The following is a 25,347-nucleotide window of genomic DNA, read 5'->3' as shown; positions in this document are numbered from 1 at the left end:
CAAAACAATTATATTCCTGGCATGATGGAATTACTAAGTGTCACACTTCCTAGTGTTCTCAACCAAACTGTCAAGCCATCAGATGGACAAGGGGTGGGCAGAAAGGGGTGGGCACAGTGTGTATTGAAGGGATGAGGCACTGCAAGTTCCTTTTACTGTAAGACTGACAGGAGTAGTGGCAGTGGCATCACTACTTCTGTCAACCCAGTGCTGGAAATGATGAGGAGAGGAGAGAGCCGGGAGGAGGTGCTGGCTGTGTTCTCTCTCCCTCTTCCTCCTCATCAGCTTGCACATAATGAATGATGGGGGGGGGGGGGGGCACAATTTAGCATGTTTGCCCTGGGCACTGAATGGTCTTATCCCGACACTGGCTGGAGTCATAACTGATCACAAGTGCAGCGCCATCGCAGTTACAGATCAAACAGGTGCTAAGTTAGCAGCTTCCTTGGCTGAAAAGGATAGAAGGGTTTAGTTTTGCTTTAATGCAAACTGCCACTAAACCCTTCTATTATCAGAGTGACCTTTGCAGGTTGGAGTTTAACTGCTAATATGACGCTGTTATTGCTTTTTTTTTTTCTGAGAAAGATTATAGAAAAAAAGGTCTTAAATTCTCCATCAACATTTCAGGAGCTATAATTTTTTGCTGTTTAGATATAACTCTAATCAGTCTTCTGTTGGTTCTGAGCACAGGGACAGTATACAAGGTGATATATCCATCTTGTGTGTGTTAAATGGTCACAAAACGAGACCCGGCCTTTCAGTCTAGACACATCCTCATGGAAAAGTTCTGCATTGCAAACCACCATTAAAATAAAGCATGTATTTTTTTTTTAGTTTACTGCAACTCTACATATATATTAAAAAAGGAACAAAAAATGCCCCCACCCCTCCCAACAACTGTTGTCTGGGCGACTCTGTGTCTTGCGGTTGTTTAACTGTATATAAGCAACATGTAATGCAATAAGACACTTCTGCTATTTACAGAATTACATCACATGTCATAAAACGGTACATATGATAAGATACAAAAGTGATGGCGTGTAGCATGCGATTTATCACATTATTGTTGGGTGGGCAGGTGCTCTACAACTACAACCTAGATCTCCTGACGCCTGGATTGTATTACATCCATTAGATTGTATTATTGTACTAGATCTCCTGACGCCTGGATTGTATTACATCCATTAGATTGTATTATTGTACTAGATCTCCTGACGCCTGGATTGTATTTGATCCATTCGATTGTATTATTGTACTAGATCTCCTGACGCCTGGATTGTATTAGATCCAATAGATTGTATTATTGTACTAGATCCCCTGACGCCTGGATTGTATTACATCCATTAGATTGTATTATTGTACTAGATCTCCTGACTCCTGGATTGTATTTGATCCATTAGATTGTATTATTGTACTAGATCTCCTGACGCCTGGATTGTATTAGATCCAATAGATTGTATTATTGTACTAGATCCCCTGACGCCTGGATTGTATTACATCCATTAGATTGTATTATTGTACTAGATCTCCTGACTCCTGGATTGTATTTGATCCATTAGATTGTATTATTGTACTAGATCTCCTGACGCCTGGATTGTATTAGATCCAATAGATTGTATTATTGTACTAGATCCCCTGACGCCTGGATTGTATTACATCCATTAGATTGTATTATTGTACTAGATCTCCTGACTCCTGGATTGTATTTGATCCATTAGATTGTATTATTGTACTAGATCTCCTGACGCCTGGATTGTATTAGATCCAATAGATTGTATTATTGTACTAGATCTCCTTACTCCTGGATTGTATTAGATCCATTAGATTGTATTATTGTACTAGATCTCCTGACTCCTGTATTAGAGATTCTGCTAGGAACCCGTCAAAGCGAATCTCTGAAATTAGAGGCCAAAATCGTGAGGCAGGAGAACAGAATAACACGTGTGACGATATCACACAGCAGTACATTCCTATAGTCATTGAGGGCTCATTCACAGTTCGGGGTACATTGAGCAGCATTACCCAATGCAGTCCTAATGCATAGACAAGGCAATTTGCTGTCCTATTGTTTCAGTATATACCAATGTAGGACAGGTTGCATTTTGTGACACTTCAAAAAAAGGAGAAAAAATGTAAACAATGCGAAGCTTTGCAAAAATGCATCACACTGCCTGAACATAATGTACACCAGCGAGCACGCGTTATATTCTTATTATTATTATAATACAGGATTTATATAGCACCAACGGTTTACACAACACTTTCCAGCATAAGGGCAGACAGTACAATTACAGTACAATTCAATACAGGAGGAATCAGAGGGTCCTGCTTGTTATTATATAGATATAGCGTATAACACATGCGCTCTGGTGTAAAAGGGCCATGAAGGGTTAAATAAGACCAACAATGTAGTAGAAAGCAGAAAATGTATTAATGGAAAAGGACACCAGCTTGTTAAGGCGATGACACTGTATATGTAGAGGAAAAGAAGGGCAGGCTGAGTGTGCAGTGACACGATGAGGTAGAAGGAAGCGGTGTGTAGGCAGACGTATAATTAGACGATTGTTTCCTGTGGAAGGCTCTTGTCATACTATACAAGCCCCCCCCCGTGGACCCACCCCGGTGTTATACGTCAGAATGGACACAAAACACACTCCTACATGGGAAAGCTGCTCACACTTTCACTTCTATGGTGTGGAAAGTCTGAGGACAGCCACATGAGAATGATGTGCTCATTCTAAACACCCCGCAAGAAAGGGCACCCGGAAATTCTACTGCAAGGAAAGCACTTAACAGTAACGTTTTTTACATAGAATATAAAAAAAGTTCACTTCACTATAAATATCATCAATGTACTGAAAAATCCACATTCTATCTATATCATGTGGTTTTATTTGTGACACCATGGGGCAGATTTACTAAAACTGGAGCGCTCAGAATCTGGTGCAGCTGTGCATGGTAGCCAATCAGCTTCTACCTTCAGCTTGTTCACTTACACTTTAGCAATAAAATCTGGAAGCTGATTGGTTTCTATGCAGAGCTGCACCAGATTTTGCACTCTCCAGCTTTAGTAAATAACCCCCACTATCTACATATATATTTCACTCTGCTTTATGCATAGCTACATGTCGTTAGGCCTTGCTGATGCTTTTATTTTAGAAGTCTCTTACTCAGGGTCAATCTTGAAATCAATTAACTCTTTGCAGTCTCTAATAAATTGAAACACTCAGAATGTCCATTTTTACCAGAGATCCTATGACCTTACTTGTCAAGGCTTGTGATGACAGAGCTTGGGAGACAGAGCTTTCTGTTTAACCTAATAAAATGATTAAGAAATGCTCACCTATGCACTATTAATTCATGTGAATTGTAATGATAGGCCCACTTTATTGGCTAGCCATCGCTAAGAGTAAGATATTGGTGTGCGACCCTGCAGAATCAATGCTGCTGCACTACTGGCAATATACAACTGCATCACTTATGTCCTATAGAGAGAACAGCAGGAATTCTAACCATTATTGTATGTGACTTTACTGCCCTAGGCATGGGGCCAAGGGAACGGCTTCATCACATTAAGTGCAAGCTGTTTGTATATGTAGAGGATGCTGCGGGGAGCAAACTGCTTACTGCTGCAGAGAGAAGGCGCTGACATGTCACAGCCCCTGGAGAGTGTCATATTGCTGGATTAGCATTAAAGTCAGGTATATATATATATATATATATATATATATATATATATATATATATATATATATATATATATATATATATATAGATTAAAAAAAGAATATATATATATATATATATATATATATAAAAAAACAAATATATATATATATATATATATATATATATATTAAAAAAAAAAAATATATATATATATATATATATATATATATATATATATATATATATATATTTATATATTTATATAAATTAAAAAAAATATATATATATATATATATATATTTTCTAATCTAATCTATATATATATATATATATATTTTTTTAATCTATCTATCTATCTATATATATATATATATATATATATTTTTTTTTAATCTATCTATCTATCTATATATATATATATATATAATTTTTTTTTTAATCTATATAAATATATATATAATTTTTTTTATCTCTATATATATATATATATATATATATATATATATATATATATATATATATATATATTCTTTTTTTAATCTATATATATATATATATATATATATATATATATATTTGTTTTTTTAATCTATATATATATATATATATATATATATATATATATATATATATATATATATATATATACACACATACACACACACATTTTTTTTCTATCTATAGCAGCCTTTCTCAACCATTTCAACACAGAGGAACCCTTGAAATAGTTCTCTGGTCTCAGGGGAACCCCTGCTAAAAATTAGAAATCTACCACTCATGATACATTAGTGTGATGGTCAGTGGGAAGAATGGTCCTCACACTTCTGGTCATTGGGAAGAATTACCTCCTTACAGATGGCTAAAAAGATCAATGGTGTCGGTGGGAACTTATCTGAGAGGCAGAGATTGCCCAATGCTGAAGGAACCCCTAGCCACCTCTGGAGGAACCCTGGTTGAGAATCACTGATCTATAGTATTTACACAGTATACTCTTTTTTTTTTTTCATCATGCTATTCCTACCATCCATTCCAAGCAGATATCCCCTGAGCCACCTGAAACACTCATAAGTGTGGAGACCAGTATAACATCTAAAGAGGCACGAGGAAGAGGAAAATTGTATTTCTCCTAATCAATAATTACAACAATTTAGATCTTAGTACATTAAAGGCTTAAAAGACCAGAATATATGAGCCTTAGTATACTCCCGGCTGATCTATTTATATATAATATTCTATTATTTTGCCATTTGTGGAAGTAACATGAGTTATATTTAGGCTACACTCCAGACAGATGTGGGGAAACACCAAATAATGCATGCACATATGCATTGATTGACAAATGACATGTATTTTTAAAGGCAACTAGTGTAATCAATTGAAATGGACTTGATATCAGCCTTTTGGAATACTCGGTACATTCCGACTAGGAGAGGGAGGGAGCAATACTTGGAGCCAATCAGGGGGGCTGCGCATAAATATGCTAACAAGGAACATGCTGACAGTAGAGGAGAGCAAAGATACGTCATCATCAAGTCTGTTGCTGCTCCTTCCTTTAACTGTCCTGGTATGAGCTTGGGGCTAGGAGGTGACTGAGCTGTATTACTTAACTGCAATGGAGAAATATTAGGTAACTGGCCTTGTTATGCTGTCTGGCAGAGCTGTGTAAACCTCAGCACTGGCTGGAAAGAAATACAAATCCTTGGAGAAGTGAAACCCTTCCCATGTATATATTTCATACAGGTAGCAGCTTACCTACTATTTAGCTTTATGCCTTTTATATTTACATTTTTTTTTTCTAGCAGAATTAAGAGAATAAGCCTACTTAAGGCATATTTTTCACCATGATAATAATTTTTTACCTAAAAAATAAAGCTATGAGCTTTTTAAATATAGTAATATATATAATCGTATACAGTATACGTTTGTTGTTATTATTATATAACATACGTATCTTTATTTTTGTGGGAATGGGACCCCTCGGGGGGTTGGGGCACACCTGCAGTGAGACCCATCAATCTCTCTCACCTTGTCAGCTTCCGTCCCGGCTTCCAGCTGTTGTTTCTGTTTGATGCAGATCTGTCCCACTTTTGCGAGAATCTCATAGGGGTGGATGAAGACACGTGAGCTCAGCAGGAAAGTGAAGATGTACGTTCTCTGAGGGGAAGAAGCAGATGTGAAAAGATAAGATGTATAGTTTTGGACCACAATGTGACAACCATGTTTTAAATGTTAGAGGCACAGAAAATACTCAGGGAAACGGCCTTAAAACCCGTACATTCATAAAAGAAAAAAAAAAAAAACACCAGAGAGCCTCCTATTAAATAAATAAAGCCCTTGCTTTTTGGTTACACTATCTACTGCCTTATAAAAACTATGATAACCATATATTGTATAAAACACAAAAAACTATAGCAATATTAGCTGGTAGGAGCACCACAAGGAACACAACGTTGTGTCTGCATGTCATAGTCTCACCTCCTCTGGTACATATATAAGCCTATATCTAAATGACCACCCCTACATTTACCACCACCATCTCAAATCCATGAAATTAGAATCAGATGTTCCAGATTAGGTGCCAATGGTTAGAACTTCCTCAAGGAGTATGCAGGTGGAACCCATCTATCTTCAAACCTTAGCTACCTAGGGTCTGGTGTTCTCTGTGGTGGCCAACAGAGCCCTCAAAGGCCCTTAGAAAGAAGGTTGTAGATGTCTAGGAGCCTGGTAAAGGAATTTTAAAAGATCGCCAAATATTCCACTGTAAGTAATTAACCTTCAAATGGTGCAGGTTTCAAATGAATGCTAATTTGTCCAGTTTGTCCAATTTGTTCAATTTCAGCCCAATAGTTGGGTATGTAACACTAAAGCCCCATACACACTATCAGATTTTCTGCTGATTTTTTCCATCAGATTTACCAAAACCATATAATATGAGGTCAAACCTTAGGGGTTTCAATGTGTATGCAATCAGGCAGGCCCTTCTACTACATGGTTTTGGTAAATCTCAAGGAAAAAATCAGCAGACAATCTGATAGTGTGTATGGGGCTTTAAAGAGTCTCTGAGAAATCCAAATTTGGTGTTAAAGCGCATACATCTACAATTAGAAAGACAATGCGCCAATTTAACCCATATGTGAGGAGTGCCAGGAATAAGCCTTTACTGCTCACAAAGAACATTTGAGAAAGACTGCAGAACATATAGGCAAGAACCAGGCCTTCTGGGACAGTGTGCTGCAGACTGATTAAACATATAAGAATTATTTGACCACAGTAAGAGTAGACATGTTTGAAAAAAAACACAAAAACAGCATTTGAGGAGAACCTCATACCAACTGTGAAACAAGGTGGTGAAAGCACCGTTGAAAGTATGTATGCTTGTTCAAATATGTTGAAAAGGGCAACAGTTTTCTTTATGGGGTACTTACTTGACTGTATACGGCTACCTCTAACTGCAGGTTGTGAGTAGGGATGGGCTCGGGCGTGTACGCACAATCCAAGTGCAGAGCCCACCAGGAAGTCGGCCTGGCACTGCGCTAATCACAGGCAGTGAGACATTTCCCGATCTCTGCAGAAAAACACGCCCGAGCCCATCCTTAGTTGTAAGTAACATCTTACATTGGCTGCTTCAGCAGGGACCAGCTGAGATTTTATCCATCTAAGTGCAGGCTGATTATATCCAAATCGATCTATCAGTCGACTGGGTCTGTTGTTGGATTTTGTACATGCGATTACTGCCGGCTATAGCCGCTAGCAGGAGTCATGTTCTGCTGGCCAGGAAGGTGGCTCCCCGCTGGCAGAACACAATAGAGCTGCGGGAGGCATTCCATCAAGAGACTTTCCCCCTCCTGTGGTGGAAAGAAAATGGAATCATCTATGGGCTGCTTTAGTAATGACATTTTAATTCACATTAGACCTTCGTACGTACATAGTTACATAGTAGGTGAGGTTGAAAAAAGACACAAGTCCATCAAGTCCAACCTATGTTGTTATTATTATTATTATACAGGATTTATATAGTGCCAACAGTTTACGCAGCGCTTTACAACTTGAGGGTAGACAGTATAACTACAATACACTTAAAACAGTAGGAATCGGAAAGCCCTGCTCATTAGAGCTCACAATCTAAGAGGAGACATGTTACAGACCGTCAGGAGCCTGCAGTAGGCGTGTTTGTGAATAGCTCTCCTGAATCACATGCAGGAGTTCTCAGATCAGCAGGTTCCCAGTAGATGGGGTGGGGGTGAATATTTTTTTCACTTTAGCATTTTTTCACACTTTTTTTGGACTTCATTTCAATGTGCTGTCCATTTATAACACAGTATTCTCATCTCATCATTGTTTATTTACTTTTGGCCCAAGATTATTTATATGTTTGGTATATTAATTATCTCTGTCAGCTGCTGCCCCACCACAGTGCAGAGATACATCTTATGTCTATATGCATGAGTCACTTCTGATAAGTTTTCCTGACACCAAAAGAAAAAAGGTGACAGGGGAGTGAGCTCCAGCACACAGTCTATGATTGACTGCCTCAGCTCTCTCAGTTCCTGAGTGCTGTGTGAAGAGGAGGGGGGGTGTCCTTTCCCTCCCTTCCAATCAGATCGCAGAGCACTTGTACAGTGTGTAACTGCAGCTTTCCAACCCTCCAATCAGTTCTCAGAGCACTTGCACAGTGTGTAACTACAGCTTCCCAACCCTCCAATCAGCTTTGTGAGCACTTGTACAGCGTGTAACTGCAGCTTCCCAACCCTCCAATCAGCTCTCAGAGCAATTGTACAGTATGTAACTGCAGCTTCCCAACCCTCCAATCAGCTCTCAGAGCACTTGTACAGTATGTAACTGCAGCTTCCCAACCCTCCAATCAGCTCTCAGAGCACTTGTACAGTATGTAACTGCAACTTCCCAACCCTCCAATCAGCTCTCAGAGCACTTGTACAGTGTGTAACTGCAGCTTCCCAACCCTCCAATCAGCTATCAGAGCAATTGTACAGTGTGTAACTGCAGCTTCCCAACCCTCCAATCAGCTCTCAGAGCACTTGTACAGTATGTAACTGCAGCTTCCCAACCCTCCAATCAGCTCTCAGAGCACTTGTACAGTATGTAACTGCAACTTCCCAACCCTCCAATCAGCTCTCAGAGCACTTGTACAGTGTGTAACTGCAGCTTCCCAACCCTCCAATCAGCTCTCAGAGCACTTGTACAGTATGTAACTGCAACTTCCCAACCCTCCAATCAGCTCTCAGAGCACTTGTACAGTGTGTAACTGCAGCTTCCCAACCCTCCAATCAGCTCTCAGAGCAATTGTACAGTGTGTAACTGCAGCTTCCCACCCCTGATTAGTGATTCTGTGTAAAAATCCTTATACAAGGATGCCCAGTACACAACTTATATAGGGGGATTTGTATCACCTGAGACCAGTCCCGTCACTGTGTATAGGTAAGGGTTACAACCACGTTCATTTTCAGCCTTGATTGGAATATGCACCTTAAATTAGACTGACGTTCTTTAAGCTGAATGGCTCTGGAAGCTCCAATAAGAGTTCCCAGGCTGCCAGTCTCAATGGCCTATAATTTAAGACAGCGCTGTGAGTCTCTCCTATGATGTCTAAGCTCTGATAAGACAAAAAATAAAGAATTAATGGCACATTCCATCACACCTATATGTTACCCTCGGAGACCACTTACCATCCATGTGTTGGGGGACGGGAGCTGGGCTGCCGAGGACTAACACTGTCTGCTACACTCCTGTCTGAATTTGTCTTGGCTCTCCGTCGCATTTCATGTTTGCTTCCAGTTTGTTTGCTTAAAAATGCTTTTTCCCACAGTCAGCGTGACAAACCCTGGCTGTACTCGCTCCCAAGTGACTTGAATGGGCTTTCTGACTAAGAGCTGCCTGATGTTTTCATTTTAATAACAGCTTTCTCTCTCACAATGCAGGGAATCTTTACTCTTGCGTTATTTATATGGCTAATTAATGCAGCAGTGTTGCTTAGCTACTTCCAAGGTCACTAAATAGCATTTGATGTTTGCAAAATACAGTAAAGGGAGTTGAATGTACATCAGTAAGTGCGTTTTCCTCTCAAATCCTAGGCCTCATACACACAGCAACCGGGGGGGTCATACAATTTAAAATGTGGGCAATTTACTTACCCGGGAGCCACAGGTGCTGCCTATAGCTGCCCATAGCAATCAATGGCTCCATGCAGGCTGGTACTTGTGTAAACACGCACATATGTAGACAGCTTGCATCCAGGATCATACGTCAATACGCATGCATGTGTTTATGCATATACGGCAGTATAACAGTATACAGCCATTGTTTGCTATGGGTGGATGTACACAGCACCGGTGACACCCAGACAGGAAAATACCCCAAAATGCATTATATGCCCCCATGTGCATGAAGCCTAATAGTTGAAATTCATCCTATTACTCTATGAACATTAAACAGCCATATAACGTGTACCTTGATAAATGTTTAGTGCCATATATGACTTCTGCCTGTGCTCTAGTTATACAGCAATTGGCATTGGAAACAGCCCGTTATTTACCGGCAACACCCGGCAATCCCATGCTATGTACATCTTGAGATTGCACAGCCTTACTGGGAAATGTTTCCTCTGTGCCCTGATGCTGTAAAAGTCGTAGATAACACAGGAGGGGCTGAGTGACTCTAAGGGGTTGATTTACTAATGGTAAAAAGACTGTGCTCTCTGCAAGTGCAGTTGCTCCACAGATTAGTTAATGAGGTAAAGCTTCACTTTGCAAAGTCACATGCAAGGACAATTTTTTAAAAATGCACTTTTTCTTGCACGTCAGGGGCGTTGCTAGGTGGAAAAAAGACCAAGGGCTTCAGCCCAAAGTCCGATACTGGCGGGGGAATAGCTTGGGTCCAAGGTGGTCGTGCCACAGAGTTTTTTGGATGGGTTGTGTGGCGGGGGCTAAGCTCACTTGCTGGTTGTTGCCTGGGGCTTACCAGTGCCCATCAATCAATTTTGATCACTAATCTCAGCTACCTGACACACTGACCATTGCACTGACCTACCTGACATGCATACACTGACTTCACCTACCTGACCTACATACACTGACCTCACCTACCTGACATACATACGCTGATCTACCGGTCATATGTACACCTACTTGACATACATACACTTACCTAACATACACTGACCTACCTGTCATATATACGCCTACCTGACATAAACTGACCTACCTGACATACATACACCTACCTAACATACACTGACCTACCTGACATACATACACTTACCTAACATACACTGACCTACCTGACATACATACACCTACCTAACATACATACACTGCCCTCACCTACCTGACCAGGAGACAGACTTCATGTGTCCAGATGTCCTGCAGTTCAGTTCAGCCTCAGCTGTAGTGTGCGGTGTGCAGCGCGCCCATCCTGTGTCACAGCAGGCAGCGGAGGTGAATTTCATCACCTTGACCTTGGAGCTCAGGGCTTTGTCCGGCACATAGTTATACAAAGTAGAGCCCACTGCCCAGTCCCAGCACGGCCAGCAGGCACAAGGCAGTATGGAGAAGACTCTTCTGCCTCCTGCTGCACAGTCCGGTGCCCATGATCGGACACACTGAGATCCGGAGCTCTTTACTCTGCCATCCACCCCCAGCACAGCTCAGGTCATCAACACACCCCAGCGGGCTCCTCTTCTGGTTATCCTCATCCCCTCCTCTACAATCATTGATGCAGTCACTGGCAGATCTCGCCCGATCGTTCCTCCGCTGCCCTGATCTTTCCGAGCACCGAGCGGGGAGCAGGGATCTCAGTGATGTGGTGCGGCGGCATTGTAATTCCCGCCTTCTGGAGCCTTCAGCACCTATGATGGACGTCACACGTCCCGCAGTCCCGGCACTGGACCAGTGGGACGTCCATCATAGCTTAAGGAGACGGGACCTGCTATGTCACTCAGCCACACTCGGAGGATCAGATCGGTCCCCGTTCGGCGGCGGCGCTTGGGGCTAACAATTGGACGGTGCCTTCCTGAGACTCTGGGCTTTTCGGGGACCCTTTCGGGGGCTCCAGCCCCCCCGTCCTGATGCCCCTGTTGCACATGATTGGATGATGGAAGTCAGCAAAGCTTCTGCTCATTTACTGAGCTCTGTAGAGACTGCTCCTGCAGAGTACAATTGCAGTTTGCAAAGTGCACATTCTATTTGCCTTTACTAAGTCACCCCCCATGAGTTGTATGGTGTTGCTGGTAAATGGCTGGCAGTTTCCAGTGCTGTTTGCTGGACAAGCAGAGCACAGACAGAAGGTACTATGCATTCATCAAGGTACAGTGTTGTTTGGTGTTTTATGTTCATCAAGTACCTTTAGAGTAAACTTTCACTGTAAAGAAAATATTTGCGTTGTCATATACTTCCTTATCCTTCACCTTTCCTTCAGCTGCTTGTGACTGACTTCATTACAGAAGACAAGGGGGCACTTTTTATGTTTGCAGGAAAAGAGATTTAACCTCCACATGTGGAAAGGCTTTTTCACAGTAAGAGCTGTGAAACGAACCCACAGCAGCCAATCTGATTTACCTTTTCATTAGATACCAGCTGTGAGAACAATGAAAGAGCATTAATGATTGGTTAATGTATTGCCCTGCATATTGTTCTTAGTGGATGGTCACATTTCCACTGCCCAGGCAGTCTGTGAAGGGCTTGCATGGCAGATGTACTATGAAGAAGTAATAATCGTATCACTTTAGTCTTTCTCCTTTCCAATTTCACCTCCATCTAACATATTTAATGGTTGCTCAGTTTAAACCAGCAATTACATTTCACGGCTAATGCATGTTGCACTTTGTAGCTGTTACAACATACAGCAAACACCATATGAGGTTCAGTCACGGCAGTACATGGGAAAAAGCTTAACTGCTTAGAGCGGTTTCCTAGCAACATAATCAATCACACGCCATACAAAAAAAGAAAAATCTGGAACAGGCCTATTACAGAATGTGGGTAGAATGTACTTGTGTTTGGAGCAAAGCTTCTTTAACCTTTGGCATCTCTGCGATAACTAATGAAAGGCACAGAGAATGTTTTTGGTAGAGTAGAAAAACAAGAAATAAACAAGGCTTCATTAGGATGTGGTGTACAGGAAAGCTGTCAGAATACAAATATCAGCTCTGACATTTCTAATTTGTTGTGCGCACTCTGAGGCTGTCATTCCCAGCCTTGCTTCATTACTTAGTGAGTCGGTGATGTGGAGCAAGCATGTAGTAGGTAAGGCGAACCTGGACCCCCTGCAAGGGAGCTAGCAGAGCTGCCCGATTCTGGCAAATCACAATTTTTTTTTGCTAAGAATAAAAAGATCACGATTCTCGCGACGTAAAATCTTTCATATTATACAAAAAAAAAAAAATTAGGCTGGCTTTACTAGTTTTTTATTTTTTTATTTATTAAAGTAATTCTTTCCAAAAAAATTGCATTTGAAAGACCGCTGTGCAAATACGGTGTGACATAAAATATTGCAACAACCACCATTTTATTCCCTAGGGTCTCTACTAAAAAATATATATTTATAATGTTTGGGGGTTCTAATGATTTTAAAGTGGGGTGCCCCCTAAAAAAAAAAATTAAAAGTCAGCAGCTACAAATACTGCAGGGTCCAGCGATGCGGGGGAATGAAGCCCCCCCCCCCTCGTTCCCCGCTCCGTTCGCATTCTTACTGTGGGCACCCGGCTGTGGCTTCACAGCCGGGCACCCACTGCGCATGTGCGAGCGGCGCCGTGATACGCCGCACAGTCATCTGGGACACGTGACAGGTCCCAGATGAATGTGCGGTGCGAGGGGAAGTGATGTCACCAGCCCGGGCATTGAAGAAGGCAGACTACGAGGGACCCCCTAGCAACAGACATTTAGAGGTGAGTAAAACATTTTTTTTCAAATTTTTTTTTTTTTTTATGAATTTTAAGCAATTTTTTTTTTTTTTGGTGGCAACACCACTTTAACTTGAAACCAACAAATGTCAGAAAAAGGTTTAGGGCCGGTTCACACAGCGGGCGATGCGAGGCGACACGACTCGCCTCGCCTCGCTCCCGCAAGTCGCCCCCGTTCTGTACAATGGAACCGTTCTGAGAGGAGCGACTCGAGTCGCTCCGACTCAGAAAAAAGGTTCCTGTACTACTTCTGGGCGACTTCGGGGGCGACTTGCATTGACTTCTATACAGAAGTCCTCTGCAAGTCGCCGCTGAGCTCGCCGCAGGTCGCGGCGAGGCAAGTCGGAGACGCCTCGCCGCGCCTGCAGTGTGAACCGGCCCTTAGAGCCCATTCACACAGGAGCAACTTTTTATCTGACTTGAAGTCGCCTCAAGTTGCCTCAAGTCGCGCTACATGATAAAATCAATGTAAGTGAATGGATCCGTCTTAATGTACACTACTGAAAACGCTCCGACTTCATAAAAGGTTCCTGTACTACTTCAATCCGACTTCTAGGCAACTTGTACCCATTGATTTCAATGGAAGTTGCCTCCAAGTCGGATCCCCTGTCTTAACTGAAGCAACTTTCCAGGAAGTAAAAATAGTTTTCTAGGCAAACCCCCTCCCTCCCACAGAGCCGATTATTATGTGATTGGCCACTGACCAAGTCCCCTGTCCTGGAGGCAACTTAAAGTTGCCTTGTAAGTTGCTCCAAGTCGTGCTGTGATTCATACTCAAGTCGTGTCCAAGTTGCCTCCCAAAGTCTCGCTGGAAGTTGTGTTGCCCCTGTGTGAATAAGTGGTTAAACTTTAGTGTTTAAGTGGTTAAACTTTCCTCACTTACACACAAAGTCTATTCCATTGACAAATTGTTACAATGTTTAGACTTATTTCAACTGATAAAGAATGTTGCGCTTCTTGGTAGACTGCCCAGATTTATTTCTTCCTTTCTTTTGAGGGCTGTGGCTTCAGAAGAGCAGAGAGAATTCTTTGCATAGCAAGAATCCTGAAACAATTTGATCAAGATCGCAACGGGAAAGAATCGCGATAACGATTCTTGACCATTAATCGTGCAGCTCTAGGAGCTAGCTAAAATATTTCCTCAAAAACATACACTCCTGACTGGCCAAAGCAGCTTAAACCCAAACTCCATCATTTCTAAGCCCCCTCTCTCCCCGACTGTATATAACTTTAATACTGCAGTCCAATCTGGTGACTTCATGTATCTTTCCTCCTCTCCTAAGGGGATCCCTACTCCTGGACAGTGCAGAACTAACATGTTAAAGTTCTGTCCTGTAGTTCTTTGAGCTCAGGCTGGAGAGATGATTCACCTTCCAAAGGGGGGGGGGGGGGGCGTGTCTATGACAACCTGAGCTTGTTTGATGACACTGGGTGTCATTCAACCTGATGCTAGATCACCACTGAGTTTGTGAGGGAGGTGAGTATTACAGTGCAAGCACCTTTTTTTTAAATTTTGTAAAAAGAAAAGATAGAGTTAAAATGATTGTAAGGCTAATTTTTTATTAAAATAAGAAAGTTATACTTACGTGCTCTGTGCAGAGAGGTCTCTTACCTCCTATTCTGAAGTCCCCTGCTGGCATTGTGCACTCCTCCTTCCCTGTAAGGTGCCCCCTCAGCGAGCTGTGTGCTGAGGGGGCACCCGTGCAGGCATGCTCCCAAGCCGGGCTGTGTGCATCTAAAGACACATACAGCATGGCTGGGCAATGCTCCTGCTCCTTCCTTTCCAGGATCTGATTGACAGCAACAGGAACTAATGGTTCCCACTGCTCTCTGTGTCCTGTGAAAGCAAAAAGAGAGGAGAGTGCTGCTGGAACCTGTGCTGGATCAAGACAGGACCAAGGTAAGTGTTTAGTGGTGGGGTGGGAGGAACAGGTATTGGAAGATCATTTTCCTTAATGCAGAGAATACATTAAAGTAGAAAAAAAAAGTTTGTGTTTTTAACCACTTTAAAGAGAATAGGTGCCCTTGGATGTCTAGTAATGCAACAGTGAGACTTTAATGTAGACACATAAGGGAGGATTTACTAAAACTGGAGAGTGGAGTCCTTCTCCAAGTTCTCCACTATGTATTATAAGTCAAAAGTAACAATTCTCACCATAAATCGTGTGTGTGATTATCTTGCCCCAAGAAATATAAGAAATCCGAGGGTAACCCATTCCACCAGGCCCCACTAATAATTGAATTACGAACTAAGAAAATCACAATGGAACAAAAAAAATGCCCAGAAGAACCAATCAAGTTCTAGCATCATCCAGAGCTGATAAAAGGACAAACAAAGAGCTTGGGGCTCTAAAAAGCTGTTCTTTAAAAGTTTTGTAGCCACCAGATAGAATCACGTTGACAATGCCCTTTGTTTTTGTTCACTATGGCTTCGGCAACTATGTCAAACCAATGATCATAGCCCTGAAGCTAATGAAGTATATTTTAACTATTGAAGGCTGAACCTGAACCAGAGAATCTATTTTGATCTTCCTGGCCACGCATCCACTTTTTCCAACGTTTACTTGAAAATAAACATTTATTTAAAATGTAACAGTCCTGCATGTCTTGCAACTTATAAATCATTATAATATAGAAATGACTATAGCGTCAATGCATAAGAATTCTGCAAATTACTACTTACATCGGGATAGTAATCCACTGTGGGAACCAAGCGTTCAATTAAGGCTTCCAAGGACCCAGACACCAAACAGCCATCTTGGTAAACAGGATCTCCAGACTGCTCGCCCATCTCTGGCTGCACCTGTCCACTACAGGCAGAGCCAAGCATGCTGGGAAATATTGGTGTCTGTGGCATACTTTCCTGGAAAACAGAAAAAGAGAAGTGCGATGAATGGAACCATCAGTCAAATACATGGCTTTACCTCCTACGCCTGACACTGAGCAGACCTAAACTCATATCATCCTACAGATTCAACAAATTGGCTTTGCAAAAAGGCTAAGTTCATCTTTTGAATAACATTGACTATGAAGGCGGGAGGACCCCAATAAGTTCAAAAATGCTGGGCAGCTTAGAAAACCTTTGGTAAGTTGAAGCTGGTCATATATGGATGAAAACTTGGCCGGTTCAGAAGAGACCAGATGACTTTGGATCCATCTTTGGCTGTCTCTGCTTCACAGAATTTGATCTAAAAATCGACTTCTGTCAACTGGCAATGTTGGAAAACTTGTTGTCGATCAGTGCTTTGCAGCCAATCGGCTGCAGCGGCTGATCAGTGTATTCTGACAGTGGAGGAATCACAGGCAGGATTTCTCCATCCACCTCCACCTCACTGTGGATGAAAGAATCAGTTTTGTTTTTTATGATCATCGAAAAACAAACAAAAAACATGTATGGCCAACATTACAACAGTCCAGTGCATCCCTATACCTTTAAGGAGGGGTGGGCTCCCTCCAGGCATACCTGCCCTTAAAGGGGTTGTAAAGCTTTGTTTTTTATTTTCTAAATAGGTTCCTTTAAGCTAGTGCATTGTTGGTTCACTTTACCTTTGATTTCCCTTCTAATATTTTTTTTTCTTTGTCTGAATTTCTCACTTCCTGTTTCTCCTCAGTAAACTTCACACCATCATCCGAGCGATGTTTAGTCAGCCAAAACAGCTTACTGAGGAGGAACAGGAAGTGAGAAATTCAGACAAAGAAAACAAAGAAGAAAAACATTTAGAAGGGAAATCAAAGGAAAAGGTAAGTGAACCAACAATGCACTAGCTTAAAGGAACCTATTTAGAAAATAAAAAACGAACCTTTAAAACCCTTTAATCTCCATTCATTATATATATATATATATATATATATATATATATATATATATGTGTGTATATATATATATATATATATATATATATATATATATATATATAATAAAATCATTCTCTGCAGCTATTACCTTTTGTACCACCACCCCCTCCTTTTAGAATGTAAGCTCTATGAGCAGGGCCCTCCTGTACCTTTTGTATTGTACTGTAATTGTGTTGTCCCCCCCATACATTGTAAATCTCTGCGTAAACTGTTGGCGATATATAAATAGTGTATAATATAATAATAATATAATAAAAAAATATCTAAAAAAAAAAAAATATATATATATATATATATATATATATATATATATATATATATATATATATATATATATATGTGTATGCACTTCAACTTTGGAGACTCTCAAAATTTAGGACTGCAGTACCGTGACATGGCCTTTGCAGCGTACGCATATACTTGCATTTGTGTACAAACTAAACGCCTTGTTTTAACATGAACTGTTAAACAGGGTTCATTTGGTTTGTTGCAGGCTGGCTGGTAAGTGAGCTGGTCATTTTTTATTTTTTTTTGTCCATGCATTGTCAGCCTTAGATGCCATACCTGTAGCTCATACACGGAACTCCGAAGCATGGCCAAAAAATCTCCCACTGCAAGCAATCAGCCCTGTTCTGCCTAGAAATTAGAACGCACCATTTGTAGAGTGCTTGCCCCTTGCCCCAATCATCACAGGAGCAAGAGCTCTAACTCTAGCCCTAACCATAACCCTAACCCACGCATGCGCAATCCACTCTCCCTATCCCTGTTGAGGCAGCAGGCAACAGCTGGTAAAAGCATCCTGGTAAGTGTTTGTATATTACCTCTTGCCGTCCTCCTTGGTATAAAAGATCTGTAGTGGCCTGTCTGGTCAGTCTTTCCTACTAAGAGCTTAGCAGCAGAATATAATTCCATAACTGGTTTAAAAATATGCCACCAAGTTCAGACTTTGTGGAACGGAATGTCCCTAACAGCTGATTTTCTTGTCCCATGTTATAAATTCCTTTGGGCATTACACAAAATGCTGTCTGAGAACACCTTGTCCTCCCACATTCCTCCACCCAGAGCACCATCACCCGGCTCTTACAGACAACCTTTTTACTTGCTCTATGATAATAGGCAAAAATCCCGATTGAGTCCGACATACGCCATAGACTAGCATTCCAGTCTTTACACCCAAAAGCTTGCATTCAGCCTTGTTCAGAGAATGGAATGCGGTCCGGTTACAGTAAATAAACAGCTTTTCGAAGTCCAAGGTCAGGAGTGTAGAGGTGTTGTGGGCACCATGGCGTGTTGCTATTTACAGACCAAAAACACAGGCTGGAGTTTTTGTCTTCAACCTGCACCTGTCTTTAGAATGAGAACTGAGTAAACATCACGGGAGATCCAATATCGGAGAGGAAAGACAACAACAAGTATATTCTATTATCTGCATGAGACAAGACACAAAGCCCCAGACCAGATCATGGCACATGAAGAGCTACTGCTGAAAGGAGCCGGCCTGCCATCCATCTCAGCCATACCAACAGATGTGGATAAAAATCAACCATTAAAAAAAAAAAAAAAAAAGGAATAAAATCATATTTTCTTGATTTTTATCAAATTAATTTTAATAAAATGCTAAAAATGTATGTACAGATAGTTTTCTATTTAAGATATATTAATAATTTCGTTTATTCAGCATGAAATGGAGTTTAGTTATGTAGCATGAGGCTGTATATTCTGCAATATTTACATTTTTGGTAAACTCATTCAATGAATCCAAGCTCTCTCTGCAAGCTGAGATAACACGCATTGCATTGATGCATTCACACAATGTCACAGTAACTATGAGATAAGACAACATTCAGGAATAATTAAAATAATGGAGAAGGAAAGAGATAGAGCTCTTTCCAAATGAATGGGATTTTTATGGAGATAATATGTCTGTTATAGAGGTGAGCACCAAAGACAACAATTTATTAAAAAGGTATACATTTATTAAATAGTATCAAAAATAAAGTAAAAACGAGAAGCAGCCAAAATACATAGTTTGGGCCGTAAATTGTAGGTACTGTATTTATTGGTGTATAACGCTCACTTTTTCACCATGAAAATTGGGTACAAATAGCGTGTGCGTGTTATACAACAATACTACAATTTTAGCTGCCTCGGAGGGTTCAGGCCGGGGGGAGGGGGGAGCGCCGTCAGATTACATACAGTGAGAATCTCCTGTTTAATTGGCGGCTTCTGTAAAAGGAAGTCCCGTCTCCTGGGGAGCCATTGGATTCGTGTTCTGTCTATCATAGAAGGTTCTCACTGTATGTAATCTGTCGGTGCTCGTCTCGCCCCCTCACTGTACCTGCATTGATGGCAATGGTGAGGCTGCATTGATGGCACTTGTGAGGCTGCAGATGGGCATTGATCAGGCTGTATTGATGGCACTTGTGAGGCTGCAGATGGGCATTGATCAGGCTGTATTGATGGCACTTGTGAGGCTGCAGATGGGCATTGATCAGGCTGCATTGATGGCACTTGTGAGGCTGCATATGGGCATTGATCAGGCTGCATTGATGGCACTTGTGAGGCTGCATATGGGCATTGATCAGGCTGCATTGATGGCACTTGTGAGGCTGCAGATGGGCATTGATCAGGCTGTATTGATGGCACTTGTGAGGCTGCAGATGGGCATTGATCAGGCTGCATTGATGGCACTTGTGAGGCTGCAGATGGGCATAGATCAGGCTGTATTGATGGCAATGGTGTGGCTGCATTAATGGCAATGGTGAGGCTGCATTGATGGCACTTGTGAGGCTTCATATGGGCATTGATCAGGCTGTATTGATGGCACTTGTGAGGCTGCATATGGGCATTGATCAGGCTGCATTGATGGCACTTTTGAGGCTGCAGATGGGCATTGATCAGGCTGCATTGATGGCAATGGTGAGGCTGCAGATGGGCATAGATCAGGCTGTATTGATGGCAATGGTGTGGCTGCATTAATGGCAATGGTGAGGCTGCATTGATGGTTCTTGTGAGGCTGCATATGGGCATTGATGAGGCTGCATTGATGGCACTTGTGAGGCTGCATATGGGCATTGATCAGGCTGCATTGATCGCAATGGTGAGGCTGCAGATTGGCATTGACCTTTATTTTTCTCCAAAGTTCCTTATTTAAAATGTACGTTTTTTCCTGAAACGTCCCTCTTAAAATTAATTAATGTGCGTGTTATACGCCGATAAATACGGTATATGAAATCAGATCAGATACATGTGCAGAAGTAGCCAACATGTTTCGCAAAGCGCTTCATCAGGGCACTGTATACATCTATGATTTAATCTGGTCCTTTTACAGTAGACAATTCAGCACAACCTCAGAGTACACCCAATCCTGATACACACTAACTGGGACTCAATACCGATGGAAGCCAGATCCAAGCGGTATAGCCAGTGGGAAAACTGGATCGTGGTTATTGCCCAGATCGTGTGTGATAAACAAACAGATACATTAAGTCATGCGTTTGGAGATATGCCTAAATACAAAGATCCCGGCAATGACATTGACAAGATGTGTGTGTCCTTTATCCCATTGTTTTGCAAATCTATGTGCACTACAAACTGTATGATTGAATCAGTTCTAATATCGCCGTTTTACTAACCTGACAGCTAATTATTCTAAATAGGAAACCTTCATTTTATTTGCAAATATAAAAAATTCTAACTACCAGCAAGAATACGTCCTCACATTTAAAGAGCACCTGTCATATCAGATCCATCACGACAGCGCCTGTTAGCGGGCATCCACTCACCTGCTGCCGCCACGTCCCTCACCTTGTTGTGTCCCTGCCGCATCACCAGCCATCCCATTAAAGTGAATGGGACTGTCGGGGAGTCAACAAGCGGGTCAGAGGAGGACACAGAGATGACAATTGCTCTTTAAAAATTATTATTTAAATCAAACCTTTTTTCTAGCAAATCGTGATTTAAATCGACTTGATTTAAATCAAATCCACCCTTCTGCAGAGTCCATATTACGAATTGGTGGCTGTGAAAAAAAATGCCATCTCTTTTTTTTTTCATACACAATTTCTTCATCAAAATACAGAGATGAGAACAAATGAAATGCGATGTATTAGCAGCAACCCAACAACAACAATAGAGGGCCAAAGCAATAAACAGCAAGGCATTTCAGTTGCTCTATCCGCTCTTCAGAGATAATTGTTAGGCCCAGGGCTGGAATAAACCCCGAAGCCTTTTCATTTCCAGACAGCTACTTTCATTTTGCCGGTGAAAGCCCATCATTTCTACAAAGGCCCGCTGGCTTGGAGATTTCAAGTGATTGACCGCAGAACCCCTCCATCAATTTCTCTCTGCCCGCCTGTGACAAATAAGGTTTAAAATGCATCCAGAAAGATATTTACACCTGCTTTAGTAAAGAAAAAAAGATCAGAAAGAATAGAAGCAAAATGTTTTCGGGGAAAAAAGTAAAAAAAAAAAAAAAAAAATTCTGACCACATATTTCCCAGTCTGACCACACGCCAATTCTATTCATTTCACCTGCATTACATACTACATCAAAATATCACTGACATGTTTTTTAGATTCAGAATATTTATTAATATTTATAATGTATCTTTAACCTTCTGCTCACGTCTGCCAAGTGATGACTAAAGTCGGCCATACATGGATGGAAAATCGGGGCGGTTCAGCGAATTTCGATCCATGTATGTGCAGAAGCCCATCTACCAATCAGCTGATCGACCAATAGTCCGGTGCATGAGCAATGATTTGTAATTGCTTTCATGCAAATTGTTTTCTTTTCTTTTAAATCTTGTACAATAAAAGCTATTTTTAATGATAACCAACCAATACATTGTAGTTGTGGTGCCTATAAAGTCCATATTTTTTAAAATGTATTATATATATATATTATTCTTGTAAGCGTTGTAAAGGTAAACATTTTTTCATCTTAATGCATTCTATGCATTAAAGTGAAAAAACATTTGACAGTGACGGCGCCCCCAGCCCCCCTGTTTTAATTAGCGGACCCCTCCAAAGTCCCGCGCTCACCCCCGACATCCTCTTCGCCACTCAGCCTGGCTGGAGAGGATGGATCGAAAGCAGCGCAGCCATTGGCTCACGCTTCTGTCAATCACATCCAATGACGTGGCGCGCCGGGGCTGAGTGATACAGTGCGTGGCTTTAGCCGACGGCTGTATCACGGGAGCGTGCCCGCAAGTGCTTCTGACCATGCGAGGGAGCTCACATGAACGTGAGAAATACTTGCGGGAGGAAGCAGAGACAGCCGCCGAGGGATCCCAGAAGAGCAGGTTCAGGGCCACCCTGTGCAAAACAAGCTGCACAGTGGAGGTAAGTATAACAGGTTTTTTTTTTTATTCTCTTTACAACTCCTTTAACTAAAGATCAGCCTGCTGGATAAATGGCACTCGATCAGCACCGCAGGCTATAGTTGGCAGCGTTGATCATAGTATTCTGACAGCGGTGAGAACACAGTCAGAACACAGTAGCTCAGTGGGAAGTGATTCCTCCATCCACCTTGACTTACTGATATGTCTAAAGGTAAAAAAAAAGTCTAATGCCGTGTACACACGGTCGGACATTCCGACGACAAAATCCATCTGATTTTTTCAGACGGATTTTGGCTCAAACTTGTCTTGCATACACACGGTCGCACAAAGTTGTCGGAAAATCTGATCGTTCAGAACGCGGTAACGTAGAACGCGTACGACAGGACTATAAAGAGGGCAGTAGCCAATAGGTTTCGTCTCGTAATTTATTATGAGCATCTGTGGCACTTTGTCCATCGGAATTGCTACTACACAATCGCAATTTAAATGATTGGATTTGTGCACTTTGTGTGTCAGAAATTCAGACGTAAAAAAGTCAGATGGAACCCACACACGATCGGATTTTCCGACAAGATCCGATCGCACATTTTCTGTCGGAAAGTCTGACCGTGCGTACAGGGCATTACAGTCTGTGCTGTCTATACGTTCTTCCTCTCACATTAGAGAAGGAAATTTGGAATCTGATTGCTAGGAGCAACACACAAGTGTCAGGCCCCAAAGCAGCCATGTTTCTTGAACTGACATAAGATCACTTCTAGCTCCATCTAGTCACCAAAGTGCATAGTTTTGAAGTTTGCAAGAACCTCTATGGGCCATTGGGGCAAAATATAAAGGAGTCTATAACTCACATTATCTAATTGATCAATTGTACAGAGCCGATTTGTGTCACCTCTAGGGCTGCAACTAACGATTATTTACATAATCGATAATCGATTAGTTGGCCGATTATTATTTCGATTAATCGAATAATCGGTTAATAACCTAAAAAAAAAAAAAGTTTGCTGCAATTTGCATTTTTACATTTTTTTTGGCCAATTTGTTGTTGGGCAGATTAAAAAAACACAAATTGCCACAAAAAATGCATTATTACATGCTTTTCTGCAGCTTCTTCATTTAAGTATATTGAACCAAAAAAACAAAATAGCACAGTTTTGCATTAAAAAAAAAAGTCCTTGTCTTTTCCAAATATGCAGCAGCTGAAAAAATCATGGATGTGAACGTGTCCCATAGGAAACCATGTAAATAAACTGTAGTGTGTTTCTGCAAAAAAAGCACCAAACAACACAGAGGTGTGACCCAGACCTGAGATGTTTAGTAACATAATGGGATTAAAAAACTAAAATTAGTACAAAAAGAGCAAATAATCGCTACTGTAAGGGGTTCATTTTTTACTATGGGACAGTGAAAGTAATATTTACAGTAGCGATTTGCTCTTTTTGTACTATAAAGGGCTATTTTTTTTTTAACCCCCATTATGTTAGTGGCCGATTATTCGATTATGAAAATAGTAATCGATTAATTTCATAATCGATTAGTTGTCGATTAATCGATTAGTTGTTTCAGCCCTAGTCACCTCACATTGGATAAAAAAAAAAAAAACAACCAACAAAAAAAATATATATAATTTGACGCCTCTTAACCACTTTCAGACCGGACCATTTTGCTGGTAAATGACCAGAGGTCTTTTTACACTTTGGCACTGCGCTGCTTTAACTGGTAATTGCGCGGTCATGCAATGTTGTACCCAAACAAAATTTGCGTCCTTTTCTTCCCACAAATAGAGCTTTCTTTTGATGGTATTTGATTGCCTCTGCGATTTTTATTTTTTGCGATATAAACGTAAAAAGACCGCAAATTTTGAAAAAAAATGATATTTTCTACTTTTTGTTATTAGAAAAATCCAATAAACTCAATTTTAGTCATACATTTAGGCCAAAATGTATTCAGCCACATGTCTTTGGTAAAAAAAAAGTCAATAATTGTATATTTATTGGTTTGCGCAAAAGTTGTCACATCTACAAACTAAGGTACGTTTTCTGGAATTTACGCAGCTTTTAGTTTACGACTGCCTATCTCATTTCTTGAGGTGCTAAAATGGCAGGGCAGTACAAAACCCCCCCAAATGACCCCATTTTGGAAAGTAGACCCCCTAAGGAAATTGATAAGAGGCATGTTGAGCCCATTGAATATTTTATTTTTTTGCCTCAAGCGATTGAATAATGACAAAAAAAAAATTTTTTTTTTTTTTTTACACAAAGTTGTCACTAAATGATATATTGCTCACACATGCTATGGGCGTATGTGAAATGACACCCCAAAATAAATTCTGCTGCTTCTCCTGAGTACGGGGATACCACATATGTGGGACTTTTTGGGAGCCTAGCCGCGTACGGGGCCCCGAAAACCAAGCACCGCCTTCAGGCTTTCTAAGGGCGTAAATTTTTGAGTTCACTTCTCACTACCTATTACAGTTTTGAAGGCCATAAAATGCCAAGATGGCACAAAACCCCCACAAATGACCCCATTTTAGAAAGTAGACACCCCAAGCTATTTGCTGAGAGGCAT

General features: G+C 41.1%; 1 protein-coding gene across 4 annotated transcripts in view; it reads right to left on the bottom strand.

The window, feature by feature from the left end:
- The window catches only part of RASGEF1A (RasGEF domain family member 1A), a 588,956-nt gene that overhangs the window by 24,410 nt on the left and 539,199 nt on the right, over nt 1-25,347 (bottom strand). For 3 of the 4 annotated variants that reach the window (XM_077453952.1, XM_077453953.1, XM_077453951.1), the window contains 2 exons: nt 16,266-16,445; nt 5,695-5,823 (listed from right to left, as the gene is read on the bottom strand). In XM_077453952.1, the coding sequence (XP_077310078.1) occupies nt 5,695-5,823; nt 16,266-16,439 (303 nt within the window). In that variant the 5' untranslated portion in view covers nt 16,440-16,445. Of the gene's footprint in view, nt 1-5,694; nt 5,824-9,353; nt 9,482-16,265; nt 16,446-25,347 lie in introns of those variants that run through there. The other variant, XM_077453954.1, reaches the window with a different exon arrangement.

Source organism: Lithobates pipiens, unplaced genomic scaffold (genome assembly GCF_037356315.1).
Source record: "Lithobates pipiens isolate NorthernLeopardFrog02 unplaced genomic scaffold, aLitPip1_a1.2 Scaffold_25, whole genome shotgun sequence".
In the NCBI taxonomy this organism is placed as follows: Eukaryota; Metazoa; Chordata; class Amphibia; order Anura; family Ranidae; genus Lithobates; species Lithobates pipiens.
This window is presented reverse-complemented; position numbering and strand designations above follow the sequence as displayed.